Source organism: Prinia subflava, chromosome 11, assembly GCF_021018805.1.
Source record: "Prinia subflava isolate CZ2003 ecotype Zambia chromosome 11, Cam_Psub_1.2, whole genome shotgun sequence".
Taxonomy (NCBI): Eukaryota; Metazoa; Chordata; class Aves; order Passeriformes; family Cisticolidae; genus Prinia; species Prinia subflava.
In genome coordinates this window covers 6,245,046-6,262,816 of record NC_086257.1, presented here as the reverse complement: position 1 = coordinate 6,262,816, position 17,771 = coordinate 6,245,046, and the positions used below count along the sequence as shown (strand labels likewise).

Sequence of the window (17,771 nt, the reverse complement as noted above, 5' to 3'; positions counted from 1 at the left end):
AGCAGTTTCATATTCTACTTCAGAAGACATAAAAATTAAACCACAGGGAGGAACAGTTCTTACACTTCTTTGTAGCAGCTCCAAAGTAGTCTTTCAGAGGTAGAATACAGAAGTTTAGTTCTCTAACTTGGAAAATCCTTATATTTTGTATGTTAATCATGTCTCACAGATTTCAAACAAATGTCTACAGGGGTTTTTGTTTTTTATAGATTCTTGTTTGAACGTGGCTTTCAAGTTTTGCCTTCCTCTGCTTTTAAGCATCTTTTTTATTCCTGTGTATTTGAGAGCATAAATTAAAAGTGTATAAACTATGCTATAATTGCATTGAAAAACCCTCATGAAAATAAAAGTGTTAAATTAGACTGTACAGTCCTGATTTTCACCTACTTCATTGATGCTTGGAACTGTTTTGAAACCATAATTGTCTCTAGATATACCTGCAGAGTCATGGTTCTTAAAACCAGGTCCTAACACATAAGAAAATGCTTTTTCCTTCTTTGCATTCCTCTTACTTTGCTTATTGTCTATTTCTGTAGAAAGGATGAACCCAGGGTCCTCTGGAACAGATGTTCCTCTTGTGCTTGACTTCCTAATTAATTAATGAATTCATTAGTTAAATAAATTCATCTCTTAGTTGACTAAGTGTCTTGCTGGCCTTCCTGTCCATCCCTGTTTGCAGCTTTTATGCTGGCATAGGTTTCTTATGAATCAGCCCAACCTGAGCATTCCCACCCAGTTCCTTCCTTGCTGGAAGGTGTTTGGGCTGTTCAAAGCTCGTGTGAGCTGGATGATTCTCAGAGTTACAAAGAACCATCTCGTGTGTGGTGTGTTGAGGGTCTGTGGCACACTGCTGCTCCTGCAGTCTGGACTGGAGTGCATCCACACCCCCTCACCCTGCCCTTCTTTGCTTCCCTTTGGGCTTCCCAGGGCCTTTCTGCCACTCATCTCCACTGACTTTGTTTTAAAACCTTCTTACCAGGATTAGCAAGCTGATGTGCAGGAGCTTTTCCCCCTCCAAAGGATTCCATCCTTGACCAACAGTTTAAAAAACAGACTCAGAGAGAGTCCTCCTTCATCATTCTGCCAGAGGGGCAGTCACTTCCAGGGTTTGCCTCTGTGTCTCCTGGTCCTGCTCCCAGCCAGAGGGACCAGATAGAACAGAACCTTTCTCTCTCTCTTCCTCACCTGCTCCTGCAGTCACTTCTCCTCAAACCTAACTTTGTTTAGGGCCTGGCTGCATCCTGTGGCAGGGAGCCATACAAGGAGCCCATGCTCAGCTGATGACTCCAGACACCCTGGGCATTATGAGCACCACACAACAGAGGGGACACCATTTCTGGTATTAAAAAAAGAATGTCAAGCAGCATTTCTCTGGGCTTTTTTTAGCAGTTGCTCAGTGATTGTTTTTCAATAAAGTTCTTTTCTGTACCTTGAAAGATCTTATGTTAGATCCCTTTAAACATAGCTTATGTCTCATTGACGTTCTCTGCAGTGGTAGCAAAAAGATCCCTAGAAGAGAGCACAGTTGCTCAGAGACTCCTTATGGATATAGAGAGATGATTTCTCAGGAATAGTTGTTCTTCATGGAAGTTCTTCTGAAAATCAAACTTCTGTGCTGCTTTTGTCTTCTTTTTGAAATTTTGGAAGAGGTGTGAAAGGGGAAAGAAACTTCAAAAATCAGATTTATATCTTCTGTTTGTATGTCAGTCTGTGAATGTTCTTTCAGCTTTTAGTGTGAGAACTTTTTAAGTACAGACTGGATTCTGGAATAGTGTTTCAGAAATGAAGCCCTTATTTATGAAGTTCAACAGTTCATTTTAGTTCTTGAGCAGCTTAAGACGACTTGATAGTGTCTTCACTTTCTTAAAAGTAAATTGACACTGCAGTGAACTCTGCAGTTCATATTTGAGTAAATTTGTGTTTATAACCTTTTCACTATCCACAAATATTTTTTAACAAGAATCCATAGTTGGCCAAGATGGTGCAGTTGAGCTGTCTCCCTGCAGCACAGGGGATCCAGTGCCTCTCTTCATCAGCAGTGTTCCTGCAGGACACAGGCTGTGCTGTGACACCCACATCTCCTGCTGCAGCCCACAAAGCAATCCCCAGCTGAATCCCATTGGGAATGAGCTGCTGCCAGCAGCACAGCTCAGACACAGCACACAGGCCACCCCTCTTCCCTCGGCTGTGGCTCAGATGTGTTCCTGTGGCAGCAGCCTGCTCCCCACTGGAGGGTCTCTCAAGCCTTTTGCATTCCTCAGCCTGTGTGTCCTGTTGTAAAACATTTGGGGATAACAAAAGCAGTGTGTGTGCCCTGTGTCACTGCCCTCGGAGCCCGCTGAGGTGCTGAGCCCATCCCCAATCATTTTGAGCCCCTGTGCTCTGACTGAACACGAGCTGTGAGTCATGAGGTGCCTGTGGGCTCCTTCCTGGAGACAAACAGCCACCTGCACCAACCACCTGCAGATCCTACATCTTTATTTTGGATTTACTTGCTTCATCTTTCTGTGGACTCACTTGGAAGCACTAACAGACATATACATGATGGCACATTAATTCTTTCTGTATGCAAATAGGACAAAATTTGACATTGTAGGTGACTGCATGTGGGTTTTGGTTCTTAGTTAAATTGCAAATTGACTGTGGTCGTTTGCATAAAATTTTAAATGTACATTAAACAAATTACAGTATTATGTTTTTTAATATTCATGTGCATTTGGTTAAAGTATTCTGACAGCTAATCTCGGTGTTTTTTATTTAGCAAGGTGAAGTGAGGTTGAAGTGTTTGAAAGCTCTTCAGAGTCTGTATACCAACAGAGAGTTGTTTCCCAAACTGGAGCTGTTCACTAATAGATTCAAGGTAAGAGGAAAAAGAGTTTTTGGAAGGAAGACAGAAAGTAAAATTGTCATCATCCTGTTCTGGTCTTGAGTCCTGTCTGTTAAGAATAAACTCATTAGTTTGTGACAAGGCTTGTAACTGCACGACTAAAACTGTGTTACTGAATGCTGAAATTAAGCCAAATCCATTTCACAGGGTTTATCTTGGAAGATTTGTCAGACTTAACCAGGATGATTATTTGTCTGCATGTATTATTTATAGCTTATATATTGTCCTTATTCAATCTGCTTGTACTTACTTAATTTTAGATTTATTGAATTTAAAGGATGTGTACTTACACAATCTAAAATATAGCTGAAAGCAGCAGCCTGTAATGAAGGATTGTTTGTTGCACAGCTTTTTTAGCTCAATATGTGCTTGTGTTTGGAGGGAGAGTCACTTGAATGTGCATCACAGTCCTGTACAGAGTGAACTGGCCTGGCTGCACAACAGGAGTTCACATTGTGCCTCCAAGCCCCCTGAGCTGGATTGGCCCTTCAGGGGAGAAGTGCTGGGGGGATATTTCGTGGGGTTTTTATCAGCACAAACTTTTTGTGTAGTATCTGGATAAGAATGTGGCTCTTATTTCACTCTGTGGTCTGATTGCTTTACTGTACGAGTGAACAGTCTGGAGAGGTGGCTGTGGAAACCAAAGGTGGCCTTGCTCTTGTTTGGGTGCCTGGAGAGGAGAGTGTCCAGGCACTGCCACCACGTCACCTGCTGCCTCTCCCCATGGCCTTTGTGCTCTGCAGAACACACTGCTGTGGAAAGGCTACCCCCAAGGAAAAACTCATTTCTCTCATTTAAATCTTTATTAGAATGCTGATGGAAAAATTTGTTTAGAAAAGAAACACAGATGACTGGTTTATTTTAACTTAAATCATTATTATAATGCTGATAAAATATTCTGTTTGGAAAAGTGGAGATGTAAATATTTATAAATACTCTGCACAAGACTTAAACTTCTCCCTGTAGATTTTATGCTGCTTCACTGGTTTTGTCTGCCATTTCACAATTAATTCCTCCAGTTTGATCTAGAAAGAAAAAAAAAAAAGGAAATTTGTCCTATTTTCCCTGTATATAAACAATTTATAAAAATGTGATAATCAGCCTTTTACCACATTCACTTGTGATGCAGAAAAAGATGCTGCACCTGCAGTAAAGCCTAGATATTAAGGAAGACTTTTTTCCAAAAGGATAACGATATAATAGAGCAGACTTTTTATTGAGAGTCTTCTTCATTTAAGATAACAATCTTAAAGAGCAGATTAAATAAATGTCAGAAATTAACTAAGTATAGTTGACTAAGGTAGGAGATAAAACTGGATCATTTTGTGAGACCATGTGAGAGCCTGCATTCTTCTGGTTTTATAAAGCCACTTTGTGGGACTGTTGCAGTAAAGACAAAATTTCCTCTCATAGGAGAGAACGTGGCAAACAGGTTCAGACCTCAAACTTCTTCTCTAATGCCTCCATAAGTCTGGTTTGCTTTATCCTCACAGGACAACCAGAAAAATGGACCCTCCAACTCTGCTGCTTTTCCTGTTCCCTATGTGCAGATTTAGATTTGTTTACATTTACTGCTTCTGTAATTCCATTAATTTTTAAAGAGGCCACTAGAGCTCTCATGGGTTTTTATCTACTTCTCTTACTAGAAAATATGCTGGATTCTTCTCTGTCAGGATCCCATAATTTGTAAGGGAAAAGACTGCTTCGAGGCTGAACCTCTCTCATGCACCTGCAAAACTTTGGGCAATAGTTACTCTAGAAAAGTACAGGGATATGAAACTTTTAAATACATCCTGCTTTTCACAGCACAGACAATTCTCTTAAAGGAAGCTATGTTAGCCTGTGCATTGCTGCTTGGCTTGGGATGGCACAAGGAATTTTGATTTCTGTCAAAGAGGTTCAGAGGGAAGGGAGCCTTGTTAGGAATTTGTCTTTCTTCTGTCCCACAAAAGCTGTTTTTACTACAGAAATATGTATCATTTTGAAATAAATAAGAGGAAAAGGTGTGCTCAAAGTCTCTATGAGCCTAGAGAACAGATTTGTTTAACATAATGATTAATCACTTTCAGTTTCTGCCACATCAAGAGAACAAAAAGCTGGTATGGCCCAAATGCCTGCACTTGGATTTACAGCTGTGCTGTCAGGGATGTGGCCTTTGGCACCAGGATGGAGCAAAGTTCCAAATTAATGCTGTTTGAATCTCTGATACATTAGCTAAATGTCTTGCCACCACAGACTCTACCACCACCTCTTTGAAAAATAATTGACCTAAATGCCATTTTCAGTTCCATGGCTGCTTATTTATATTTCTTCATCAGAATTTAATCGACCTGCACTGTTCAGCTGGTGTTCAGTTCAATCCATTCAAACTGAGAGAAATCTCTCTAGAGGTCTTCTGGCTGTTCAAAGAATAAATTAATTTGATCCTGAGTGCCTTGTGCCGGGGTGTTAATATTTCACCATTTTCCAGAGAGCTGTGACAAGGATGTGATCCTGTCCCTTTTTCAATGAAAAATGCCTGTTCTTTCCAGCATTTGTGGTTCTAAGAGTAAGTGATATGCTGGGAAATAAGCTTAGTCCATCAAAACAAATTTTTTTCCATCAAAGAGACTTGTTTTCCATCAAGAAGTCCTGTGCAATTAACTGACCCCATATGGAAAAGCTGTGAATTAACTCCTCTCAGAGTCCCTCATCCCTCACCTTGTGCTGTCTCCACAGCCTGGGAGCAGAAGGAGAAATTGGCTCCTCAGTCTGCCTTGTTCACAGCCTAATATAGAATGGAAAACTGATCTGCAGGGACACTGAGAATTACTATTTCTTAAAAATAAGGCCCATGCCCTGTTGTGCAGCTGTACAACAGTACAGGGGATCTCTGTAAAGGCAGACTGAGCAGATGGGGGATGGAACTTCCTCAGCCACAGAAGTTGCACCTCCAGAGGCGTTGGGTGTGTCGTCTTGCTGGGAAGGCTCTTGGGGCCTGGCTGGCAGGTGCCACCACACAGAGGTGCTGACCCCAGGGCAGGGAATGGCACATCCTTGCTGTTTATTTTAAGCCTGATATTTCTGGGGATAATTTAGAGAACAGTCTCTTAGGATAGGGAAACCTTCTCACATCAGTTGGTTTCAAAGTCCCAAAGAATTTCAGATTCCGAGGGTTCCTCCTGCTCTGTGGACAGGAGAGGATCCCCTCCCTTCCAGGCTTTTTTCAGAGATCCAGAGGGAGCTTTACACCTATGTGCTCACTCATGTGCAGCTAGTTCTCTCCCTGAGATATTCTGGGGTGTGAGATAAACTCTGAGGGAATACATGAAACTCCACTAAGACATTTAAGATCAGTATCTCTGGCTGTTCTTTCTCTTGGTGCTGTTATTGCTGTTCCTTGGCCAGGACCTTAGGAAAGTTGACAGCAGTTGTTTTGTTTTGTCTTGTTCATAACAGAGTGTCCTGTGTGGAAAGTTGTTTCGTTGGGTCTCTTCAAGGACTTCTCACAGTCTTTGAAACTGTTTATATCTACATGAAATGTATCAAATTCCCCAGGAACATAATAGTAATTGATAGAGGCTCTTTCAGTGACAGAAGGTGTCTCTGCAGACCTGGTTTTGTTGGGAAGTAATACCTGAGACAGCCACAATGCATTTTTAAGTACTGATCTGAAATTTCTGTATCGAAATAAACATCAGTTGCTTGATGTTCCCCTTCAGCCCTTAAATACATGGAATAATAGAGAAGAAAGGTGAAAACCTTTGGTTTGTTCTAGTGACTTTCACTGTTGTTGCCTTACACTTCCCTTGTTTCTTTTCCAGTCCCTGATTTCTACTTTCTCTTATCCCAAAATGTCATAGAGTACCTAGTCCTTCCTGAAGCAGATTAAACCACTGAAATAAAGTTTTATTTTCAGATGGTCTGATTTTTCTTCAGTAACTTGCTCAGTCAAGCAAAGAGCACTGAGACATATTGCATTTTTATGGCTAGATGGAAATTTTCCCCAGATAGGGAGGACAACATACACCAATCACACCCATTTTTGCCAGTAAGCAAATTGAACCTAAGGAGAAAGAAACCCCTAAAAGATTTCTCACAACTGCAGGGTCCTTAGAAGTTAGAAAATTATTAGATTTGACAGAGAATGATGTGCTTCTCTCTACTGAAAGAGTATGGGAAAACATAACATCAAACCATGGAATTCCCCACTTTCCTGGGGAAGCTCTGTAGTGCAATTCTTGAGATCTGCTTCAAACATTGAGATGCAGACAGGAAAAAGGTCACAACTTTACAGGCAACCTGCAGATGCATGAATTCAGGTGTGATTTGTCTTTACTGTATTTCCATATATGCAGTGTGCCTTCCTCTGAAGTTACTTCGTTTCAGGGGAATGAAATGGGGCAGTTTTTCTGCTGTTGTCCAACCCAACAGGTTTGGGATTTTTCAGGAAAGACTGTTAAATTAATCCAAGCCAGAGCAGTGCTGTAACTGCAAGTGTCCTCCCTGCCTTTCTGGCAAACACTCAAGGATGAGGACTGTTGAAGCACTTGTTCCTGCTGTTCCACTGTGCATACAGCACACACCTAAGGGGTGCATTAAAATGTTGGGTAATATTGAGGGGCTCTCATTGTCATTGTGCAGTCAAAACATCTTTCTCCCAAAAAGTATTTATTTTGTAATCTCTGGAGTTTTCCATCTGCTGCCTGTGCTGTGTTTGTGCCCTGTGACTGACCTAGGGTTGCCTTGCAGGACCGCATTGTGTCCATGACCCTGGACAAGGAGTACGACGTCGCTGTGGAGGCCATTCGATTGGTGACGCTCATCCTCCAGTGAGTGCTGCTCCAAAGCCCTGTGTTCCCCTGGAAAATCACCTAAAACCTAAACTTGAGTGCTTTGTTGTGTATTGAAGTGAATGTGTTACTTTACACTTAGTATGAAGTTGAACTGAACATATAATATGGACATGAAGCTAAAGTAAGATATTTCATTTCATGGAAATATGGGAGGCAAAGCGTAAAACTGTGTGGGTGTTTTGGAGCCATTAGTGCATCCATTGTGTGGAATGCAAATGGCATTTCTACCTTTTGCCAAGGGCAGAACAGCTGTCCTCCCAAAATGAGTCTGTGGGTTACACTTGCTCGGGTAACTCCAGCAGTGACACAGATGCAGTGTAGGGAGAGCTGACTGATTTCTGACCCCGCTGAGGACACTCCCGGGCTAGCACACCTGTGCGGTAGCACACCTGTGCGGTAGCACACCTGTGTGACAGCACACCTGTGCGGTAGCACACCTGTGTGACAGCACACCTGTGTGACAGCACACCTGTGCGGTAGCACACCTGTGTGACAGCACACCTGTGTGACAGCACACCTGTGCGGTAGCACACCTGTGTGACAGCACACCTGTGTGGCAGCACACCTGTGTGACAGCACACCTGTGTGACAGCACACCTGTGTGGCAGCACACCTGTGTGACAGCACACCTGTGTGGTAGCACACCTGTGTGACAGCACACCTGTGTGGTAGCACACCTGTGTGGTAGCACACCTGTGTGACAGCACACCTGTGTGACAGCACACCTGTGTGGTAGCACACCTGTGTGACAGCACACCTGTGTGGTAGCACACCTGTGTGACAGCACACCTGTGGGGTAGCACACCTGTGTGACAGCACACCTGTGTGACAGCACACCTGTGTGGTAGCACACCTGTGTGACAGCACACCTGTGTGACAGCACACCTGTGTGACAGCACACCTGTGTGGTAGCACACCTGTGTGACAGCACACCTGTGGGGTAGCACACCTGTGTGACAGCACACCTGTGTGACAGCACACCTGTGTGGTAGTACACCTGTGTGGTAGCACACCTGTGTGGTAGCACACCTGTGTGACAGCACACCTGTGTGACAGCACACCTGTGTGGTAGCACACCTGTGTGACAGCACACCTGTGTGACAGCACACCTGTGGGGCAGCACACCTGTGGGGTAGCACACCTGTGGGGCAGCACACCTGTGTGACAGCACACCTGTGTGACAGCACACCTGTGGGGCAGCACACCTGTGGGGCAGCACACCTGTGGGGCAGCACACCTGTGGGGTAGCACACCTGTGTGACAGCACACCTGTGGGGTAGCACACCTGTGTGACAGCACACCTGTGGGGCAGCACACCTGTGGGGCAGCACACCTGTGGGGTAGCACACCTGTGTGACAGCACACCTGTGGGGTAGCACACCTGTGTGACAGCACACCTGTGGGGTAGCACACCTGTGTGACAGCACACCTGTGTGGTAGCACACCTGTGTGACAGCACACCTGTGTGACAGCACACCTGTGGGGCAGCACACCTGTGGGGCAGCACACCTGTGGGGTAGCACACCTGTGTGACAGCACACCTGTGTGACAGCACACCTGTGGGGCAGCACACCTGTGGGGCAGCACACCTGTGGGGTAGCACACCTGTGGGGCAGCACACCTGTGTGACAGCACACCTGTGTGACAGCACACCTGTGGGGCAGCACACCTGTGGGGCAGCACACCTGTGTGACAGCACACCTGTGTGACAGCACACCTGTGTGACAGCACACCTGTGGGGCAGCACACCTGTGTGACAGCACACCTGTGTGACAGCACACCTGTGGGGCAGCACACCTGTGTGGTAGCACACCTGTGTGACAGCACACCTGTGTGGTAGCACACCTGTGTGGTAGCACACCTGTGTGGTAGCACACCTGTGTGGTAGCACACCTGCTTCCAGGCTTGTCCACGTGGGGATGCAGTGGCTCCCTGAGGTAAGGATCACCTCAGACATCCTCCCAGCAGCCTCCTGAGTGTGCACCTGGAGGGGCACTGCTAGGCTTTTATAATGTATTTCTTAAAAGCTGTATTAAAGAATGTCTGGTTTACAAGCAGATGCACAGAATTTTTGCTTCACATTTTATATCCAGTGGCTCCACTTTGAAGAATGTTTTTGGACATGCAGAATTTGAACAAAAGATTGCACTAGCCTTTCCTTATTAAAGAAGTCTAGACTTCATCTTTTTTTTTATAAATTACTCTGTTTTAAAGAGATTAGCCTGGTAATATTAGCAAGAAATGAAATCTTGCGTCTGCTGTTATATTTTTAAAATAACTATAACAAATATGATCTGAAATGACGTGTGGAGCCCACCTCTTCACTGCGTTAGTAGCAGGTTTTGGGAACACAATAATTTTTAAGGCAAAAAATTACCCAGTGCACTTTTTTTTTGTCTGTTCCTGCTTTCTGTTTGGTTGCCCATTGAAAGAACAGGCAATGCTAAATGCATTTAGCACCAGAAGGGTCTGGGTCACCTTGAAAAGCACAAGGCAATATTCTGGTGGGTGGGAACTCCAAAAAGGTGTCTGGAGCAATCCTGATGGGGAATGACCAATTAAAATTATGTGTAGTATGAATGCAAATGATTTAGAGTCCTGATTCATTAATGGTTCTGATACATAAATGGTTCTGATGGATGCCAGCTAAACAAGGATGGAGGCAATATCCTGATGGTGACAGTGCTGCTATTTCAATATCATTTTTGCTAACATTCTGGGACAGGCTGCCCAGGGAAGTGTTCAAAAGTGGATATAGCACCTGGGGACATGGATCAGTGGTGGACACAGAGGGCCTGGGTTGATGGTTGGACTCAATGAGCACTGAGGTCTTTCCCAACCTAGAGGATTCTGTGATTCCAGATTTTTAGTTTGTGATGTTTGATGAGTGTTTGGCATCTTGCAATATGTGCACTGAAGTTTGTGTTGTGGTCTAAGGAATAAGCAGGAGAGGGTTTGCATGCAGTGATTCTGATCTTTTCATAATATTATTTTATCTCTATATTGATATAACTGGGAGAAGGAAATCAGAGAAACTTCCAGTCTTACAGGCCCTTTGAATACCTCTGTATTTTGAGGTTGAACCAAAGATCCTTGAAGTCCTTGTTCAACCATGTAGGATTTTGTGGGAAGTGAACCAACCTTGTAGCTGTCCCAAGGGAGCAGTGGGAGGTGTGGGATGGAAATGAAACCCCTGCTGTGGCTGAGGTGTTCTGTGGCTCTTGCAGTGGGAGCGAGGAGGCTCTGTCCAATGAAGACTGTGAGAATGTTTATCACCTGGTGTACTCAGCACACCGGCCTGTGGCAGTGGCAGCTGGGGAATTCCTCCACAAAAAGTAAGTCCTCACTTGCCCTGCAATAACACCACATTTGTGAATGCTAACTAGAGAGGTAACATCAAAAAGCAAAGCAGTGGTGTGAAATATCCCAATTTAGCAAATCAGGTATTTCATTTAAACCAGAGACTTTATTCTCTTGCTTAAACAAGATCTGAGGATTTGAAGAAATTGAATATAATTTTTTTGCTCTACAATTCAAATAACATTTTCTAACTTTTTGAGGGTTAAATATACAAAGGCTGCACTAACTTCTAAAGTTGGTTTAAGTCCTGCACCGCTTGCTGAATTCCTGATGTGATAAGATACATATATTGGGCCTGTGGTGATTTATCTGATACCTCAACAGTCATGATTTCTAGCAAGTTTTAAGCCAGTTTATTATCTGTTGTGAACCTGGGAGACTTTTATGTAACAATAATTACAAAATTTGTTTCTAAACTCACTGCCTTCCCCTGAAAATACCCTGCATTATGGTTACATCTCTCATGTCCTCACTGTGCCAAAGGACATGAGCCAGCTTTTCCATGCATGTGAGTCACACCACCTCAGTAACTGTGACCAGGGCATTGCCACATCATAGGAGTTAACCTCTTCTTTTTATTGTTTGCAGTTAAAAATCTTTCAGCAGGAATTTGATTTTTTTTCCCCTCATGGGTTGTGACATTAGAGTTTTTTATTACATGTACAGAGGATTTATATTAGAACTCAGGTTATCTAATTTTTTCATGCCAAGATACAGGTAGAAAAAAACACACAAAAACATCAGTTTTTCTTTGCCAATGCTCTAATCTTCAATGGTTTATTAGGGATTTACAACTCCACATTGTAATTGTGAGCTTTCATTGGTGGATTTTTGGAATTCCAGCTTTGGAACTCCAGTGATCAAGTACTATCCGTTTCAAGGAATATATCTGCAGATCTCCATTAGCAACAAGACATTGTGCTAGTGATTGGAAAGGGTTAGGTTCTCATTAAAAATACACACTAAAATTCCTTTATTAATCAACATGTGACAAAATATCTTTGAAAAATGCCTCAAAGGTAAATAAGGACATATCTGCACCTCAGTGCACTTTGGATAAAGACAAAAACTTCATTCTGACTTCTTTTACAAGGCACTAAGCTGTGTTCTGTAAATGTGTCTCAAGGCTAACAGCATGAAGACAAGATTGTCCCATTCTTAACTAATTTTGTCTTGGTTTCTGCAAAGAAAATCTCCAGTTAAATAAGTTAGAATCTATTTCAGGCACTTGAGGTGCGATTTATCTCACCTAATTCATACATTTCACTATCACTTTCTCTGTGCTAATCATCAGACATGCTCTCTGTGCTTAGCAAAGGAGAGCAAATAGTACAGAGGATGTAAATGATCACCAAATATAGAGGATCACTGGCTCAGCCCTGAGGTGCAGGTTGTGAGGTATCTCAGCACCTGCAGAGGTGCTCATTGCTTATCTGTTCAGATAAGCAGGGAGGATGAGGTAATGTTTTTAACTAAAATACAACATTTGAGTGTAACTTGTCCTTCTCATCAGTGAATTACAGCAGTGAAATCAAAATTCTGTGTTTCATGAGTTAATCTGCTTTGTGATTTCACTGTAAAAGCCAGGAACAGCTTTCAAACTTCTAAAGTTAAACAGTCATTGCTGTAACAGTAATATTGGCACATCTGAGGTGTCTTGGAAAATCTGAGCATTGAGAGGAGTTTGGGATGGGCCATGCATCAGGGAACTCAGTGCAGAGTGTGTCACTTACCTGTAAAACCCCAAACAATGAGTAGGAGCTGGTTTTATCCTTGATGCTGTTCATGTTTGATGGATGTCAGGTTTGTACCATGTCCCAGCCAGAGTGATACAACCTTAGCTCTTCGTGCACTGCTGCAGTGGGTCACTGTAAGACTGGGTAAGTTACAGATGCAAAACTGTACAGGTGATGTAAATACTTAAAACTGTGCAAAACCTTCAATATAAGTAGGTTTTGGAGAACTTTGTGTGAAATTCTTCCAGCCTTGTGAATTCAAAGACTGAAGATAAATTCATCTCTTCAGAGGCAGAGGTTGTGCCCTCTTTCCCTTGAAAGAAAAAGCTTGAGATATTTGCACTGTTTTATGAACAAATTTACCATATCAAGAATGACTGTTCATCATATTCTTGCAGAAATGAGAATTGTTGTGATAGCCATGAGCTCCTTCTGCTTATTTTCAGGCTGTTCAGCAGACATGATCCCCAAGCTGAAGAGGCTCTAGCAAAGAGGAGGGGGCGAAATAGCCCAAATGGAAACCTTATTAGAATGTTGGTTCTTTTCTTTCTTGAAAGTGAGGTAAAAAAGTCATTTTTAACCTTTAAGTCTTTAATAAAACCTGGAACTTAAGTAGTGATTTATCAACATACAGTAATAAATTGTCTTTCTTTTCTGTTTTTTGTTTTATTTTCAGAAATACTGTAAGCCCTTTTCCCTGCCCCTCCATTTCCTTGTCCATTAAGGAAATTGATCTGAAAATCTTCGTGGTTTATTTAATTTGTGCATATCCCCACTGTACTCACACTGCATTGCTGGTGCTGTGCTGGCTGCCAGGGTGCATTGCTGCACACAAATGTAAATGGTTTTTTGCTTGCATAACCATGCAAGGAGAATACCTCTGGAGTTATTCTTTGTGGGGTAAAATAATTTGAATCAAGATGGAACAAAAATGGCACAATATCTCCAATTCTGGTTGGAATCATGGATGAGCTCAGAGTGGGAAGGACCTGAGGGTCCTTAGCTCAGAGCAGAGTCAGCTGTGAGATGAGGTTTTTCAGGGCTGTATTCAATGCATCTTGGAAACACTGGAGGATGAGGAAAACAAGCACAGATGTGGTGACATCAAGTGTTTGATGAGCACATCCAGGGTGGAATTGTGCCCGTGATTTATAGAGACAGCATCTATAGGAAATTGTGTGGTACATGTAGTAAGAGTAATACAGATGGGGAATGGCAGTGGCAGGAGGAAAATTTGAGAAGATGCTGTCAGGTACAAGATTGTCTTAAGATAGAGGGGGAAGGTTCAAAATTATACATTTGATTTGATAATAAGTAGACTGAAAGAAAGGAATGATAGAAAAGTTTCTCTAGAGAAGGGAGGGTAGTATATTTTGGGTAAAAAGAAAAAGGAAAGATAATACAATTGGTTATTTTAATTGTTATGAAGCCTTGAACAAGAGACTTAACTCTGAGAATGAAAAGAAACACTCAGAGTTGCTGAGAAGGAAGGACAAAATTTTGGTAGTGTTCATGTTTTTTAGAAAGACCTCATAAACCTACAAATTAGTCTGGATGAAATGTCCCTACCTGTGTGAGCCTTCCTGAATGGATTTTTATTTCCAGCTTCTTTAAAACTTAGATTGTAAAGTTCATTGTGTTTCACAGTGTAGACACCTTAGATCTGAGTGCCTGTGATTGGAGTTTCTGTTGGAGTTACTGAGCACTGGCCTTGTCTGTCCTTCTGAGGAGAAAGGAACCTCTGCTCCACTCCCAGAGCCAGGACCTGCAAAGTGCCTCCCTGCTGCTCCCTGAGGGCCACTGCTCTCTCAGGGCCAGTTTTTGCTATTGTTGTTTTTGAGAGAGGTGTTAGGAACCAAGCAGACCATCCTGACTCCAATTTTAGTAAGGAGTTAGAGAATTGGGAGTTTGTGGGTGAGACAAATGAACGCTGCAGCCTGGGGGTGCATTCACAGCAGTGAGCCTTGCCCAGCAGCAGTAACTCTGACATTTTGTCCAAAGCTGTCAGAAACAGAGGAGGGGAATGTACTGACACCTCCTTCTCTGCACTTGGAGATGTTTTCCAGTTAAGCAATCAGTCCCTGGCAAGCACAGACTCCCTGTTGTGCTTGTTACTTGTTGCTAATAGTTAAAGATAAGTTTAGAAAACAGCAGAAGCCTGTCGATTATTTTTCTCACTTTACAACAGTTGTGTTAATTCACATAAAAACATTTTTTGCAGTTGAAGTTAATGTTAAATCTATACCCCCTGAAATCACCAGGGGTTTTGCTCCTTTTTTCTGAGCACGTAGCAGCTTGTCCAAAGCAAATACATTGCAACTCTCACGCCTCACCATCTCTCCTTTTTGTAATGCAGGGAGAAAGTGAGGGAAGGTAAGTTTACAGCTTCTGGGTCAAAACTCTGGGAAAGAGTTTTCACAAACAAGCAGCTTTGTGTCAAGGAATCTCAGTTTGGTTTTATTTCATTTCTGTTAAAACATAACCCCATTGCACTGGTGTCATTCAGTGGGAGAAAACCTTCCTGAATTAGTTTTAAACTGAATGTTCTTTCCAACTAACATAAGATACATGCCCAGGACACTCTCTGTGGCCACATGATTGTGAAAGTTGAAGAACTGGTGCTTGTACCAAGAGCTGTACTGATGGTTGCTTTGGATTTTCTAGTTGCATGAACATGCAGCCTATTTGGTGGACAGCTTGTGGGAGAGCTCTCAAGAACTGCTGAAAGACTGGGAATGTATGACAGAATTGCTCTTGGAGGAGCCAGTCCAAGGAGAAGAAGGTATTGGCTTAACCCTGTGCTTCCTTGATATTGCACAGTATTGTTAGTTATTCCTTAAATACTTCTGCCACCCACAGTGAAACAACTTTTTATGTTGTGGTTTGTTTGGAAAGCACATTTGAAGATTTTGGGTTAATCTGTTTTTAATGTACTTACCTTCAAAAGCAGCAATTTATACTCTGTTTTTCTTTTTATTTGTACCCTGGAGGGGTTTTTTTTGTCAAGTCTGCTGTACTCTGGTTCCCTAATATTAAAGACTAAGACTTGATTTTGTCTGAATGTTTAAATAACTATTTCAGTAAATAAGATAGCTAATACAGTTTTGAATAAACATCACTTCAGGTGATGCTAGTTAAATAGGGAGCTTTTCCAGGCAATGTGAACACGATGAATTCTCAAGAGAAAAACCAGGGGATTCTTTCACCATTAGTTTCAGAATTGGGTGCACGAAATAGCCAGGGAGGCTGGGGTCAAAGTGTCCCTAAGGTTAATGAGTGTCATTCAAGGTCCTTTATAATTCCTTGGGATTCTCCTGCTTCAGGGACTTTCACAGGGCTTAGGTGTTTGAAAAATCAATGTTCCTGGCAAGGTGTGTTCATTGTGTCCATGCTTCACAAGCTGACCTTTTGGAATGCACCTGCTACAGCAGGGGCATTTATAGGGTGATTTCCTCAGGAAATCAGGCACTTTGCTTCCTTGTTTCTGCTTAGACTAGTGGGGTTTGATCCTCCAAATGTGAGCAGAACCACTTGCCAAAGAGCAGAGAATTTATGAGGAAGTGACAGTAAATTGTCTGTCACTGTTGGTCTTCTGTGACTCTCCCTTATTTTGTGGATCTCCCTTATGTTCCCCTTCACTGATCCTTTTCTGCAGCCTACATTCCTGTGGGCTTCTTTCACTCCTGCCATGTCCATTTTGAGATGATGCAAATGGCAAATCAAAGGGGAGGCAGGAGAGCCTCTGTCGCTGTGAGCTTCACTAGAAAAGACACACGGAGCCCGGAGTTTGGGGAGATCAGACAGCAGCAGGGAGAATCTCCCTGCTTTGTTTATTACTTCCTATTTTATACTTCTAGCAAGGTGACCATGGATTGGAGAGTGGGCATTCCCACCTCTCACCACATTGGTCAAGGGGACTGTCACACAGTCTTGTTTGTCCCAGCAAGGAATGTGAAAACAATGGCAATGTTTGTAGAACATAGCTGGTGTTTACATGAAAGGAGCGTGAGAAGGTGCAAACCTTCTACTTTAATATGAACGCTCAGCAGCTAGTAAAATGTCATGGTGACAAGCCTCGATGAATGTGCCAAAGTACCTTGCGTGTGGTGCTGTGTGTTGCTGTGTGTTCCCCTGTCACTGTGTGTTCCCCCATTGCTGTGTGTTCCCCCATTGCTGTGTGTTCCCCTGTCACTGTGTGTTCCCCCATTGCTGTGTGTTCCCCTGTCACTGTGTGTTCCCCTGTCACTGTGTGTTCCCCCGTTGCTGTGTGTGTTCCCCCATTGCTGTGTGTTCCCCCATTGCTGTGTGTGTTCCCCCATTGCTGTGTGTGTTCCCCCATTGCTGTGTGTGTTCCCCTGTCACTGTGTGTTCCCCTGTCACTGTGTGTTCCCCCATTGCTGTGTGTGTTCCCCCATTGCTGTGTGTGTTCCCCTGTCACTGTGTGTTCCCCCATTGCTGTGTGTGTTCCCCCGTTGCTGTGTGTGTTCCCCTGTTGCTGTGTGTGTTCCCCCATTGCTGTGTGTGTTCCCCCATTGCTGTATGTGTTCCCCCATTGCTGTGTGTGTTCCCCCATTGCTGTGTGTGTTCCCCTGTTGCTGTGTGTGTTCCCCTGTCACTGTATGTTCCCCCATTGCTGTGTGTGTTCCCCCATTGCTGTGTGTTCCCCTGTCACTGTGTGTTCCCCCGTTGCTGTGCTCCCCTGCTGTCCCAGCCGTGCCCAGTGACGCGCCGTTCTCCCCGCAGCGATGTCGGACCGCCAGGAGAGCGCTCTGATCGAGCTCATGGTGTGCACCATCCGCCAGGCTGCCGAGGCACATCCCCCCGTGGGCAGGGGCACTGGCAAGAGGGTGAGTGGGGCTGCAGCCGCCTGGCTGCCACCACAGCATGCAAGATGTTTGTAACACTGCATTTGGACACTCCTGTGATAGAGTTTTTGAATTGGTGTTTGCTGTT

The 17,771-nt window shown here is 43.4% G+C and overlaps 1 protein-coding gene across 2 annotated transcripts in view; it reads left to right on the top strand.

The window, feature by feature from the left end:
- Positions 1–17,771, top strand: part of STAG1 (STAG1 cohesin complex component) — a 167,983-nt gene that overhangs the window by 111,157 nt on the left and 39,055 nt on the right. For both annotated transcript variants that reach the window (XM_063407865.1, XM_063407866.1), the window contains exons 11-16: positions 2,762–2,860; positions 7,619–7,698; positions 10,950–11,057; positions 13,265–13,379; positions 15,483–15,600; positions 17,562–17,665. In XM_063407865.1, coding sequence (XP_063263935.1) covers positions 2,762–2,860; positions 7,619–7,698; positions 10,950–11,057; positions 13,265–13,379; positions 15,483–15,600; positions 17,562–17,665 — 624 coding nt within the window. The remainder of the gene's footprint in view (positions 1–2,761; positions 2,861–7,618; positions 7,699–10,949; positions 11,058–13,264; positions 13,380–15,482; positions 15,601–17,561; positions 17,666–17,771) is intronic.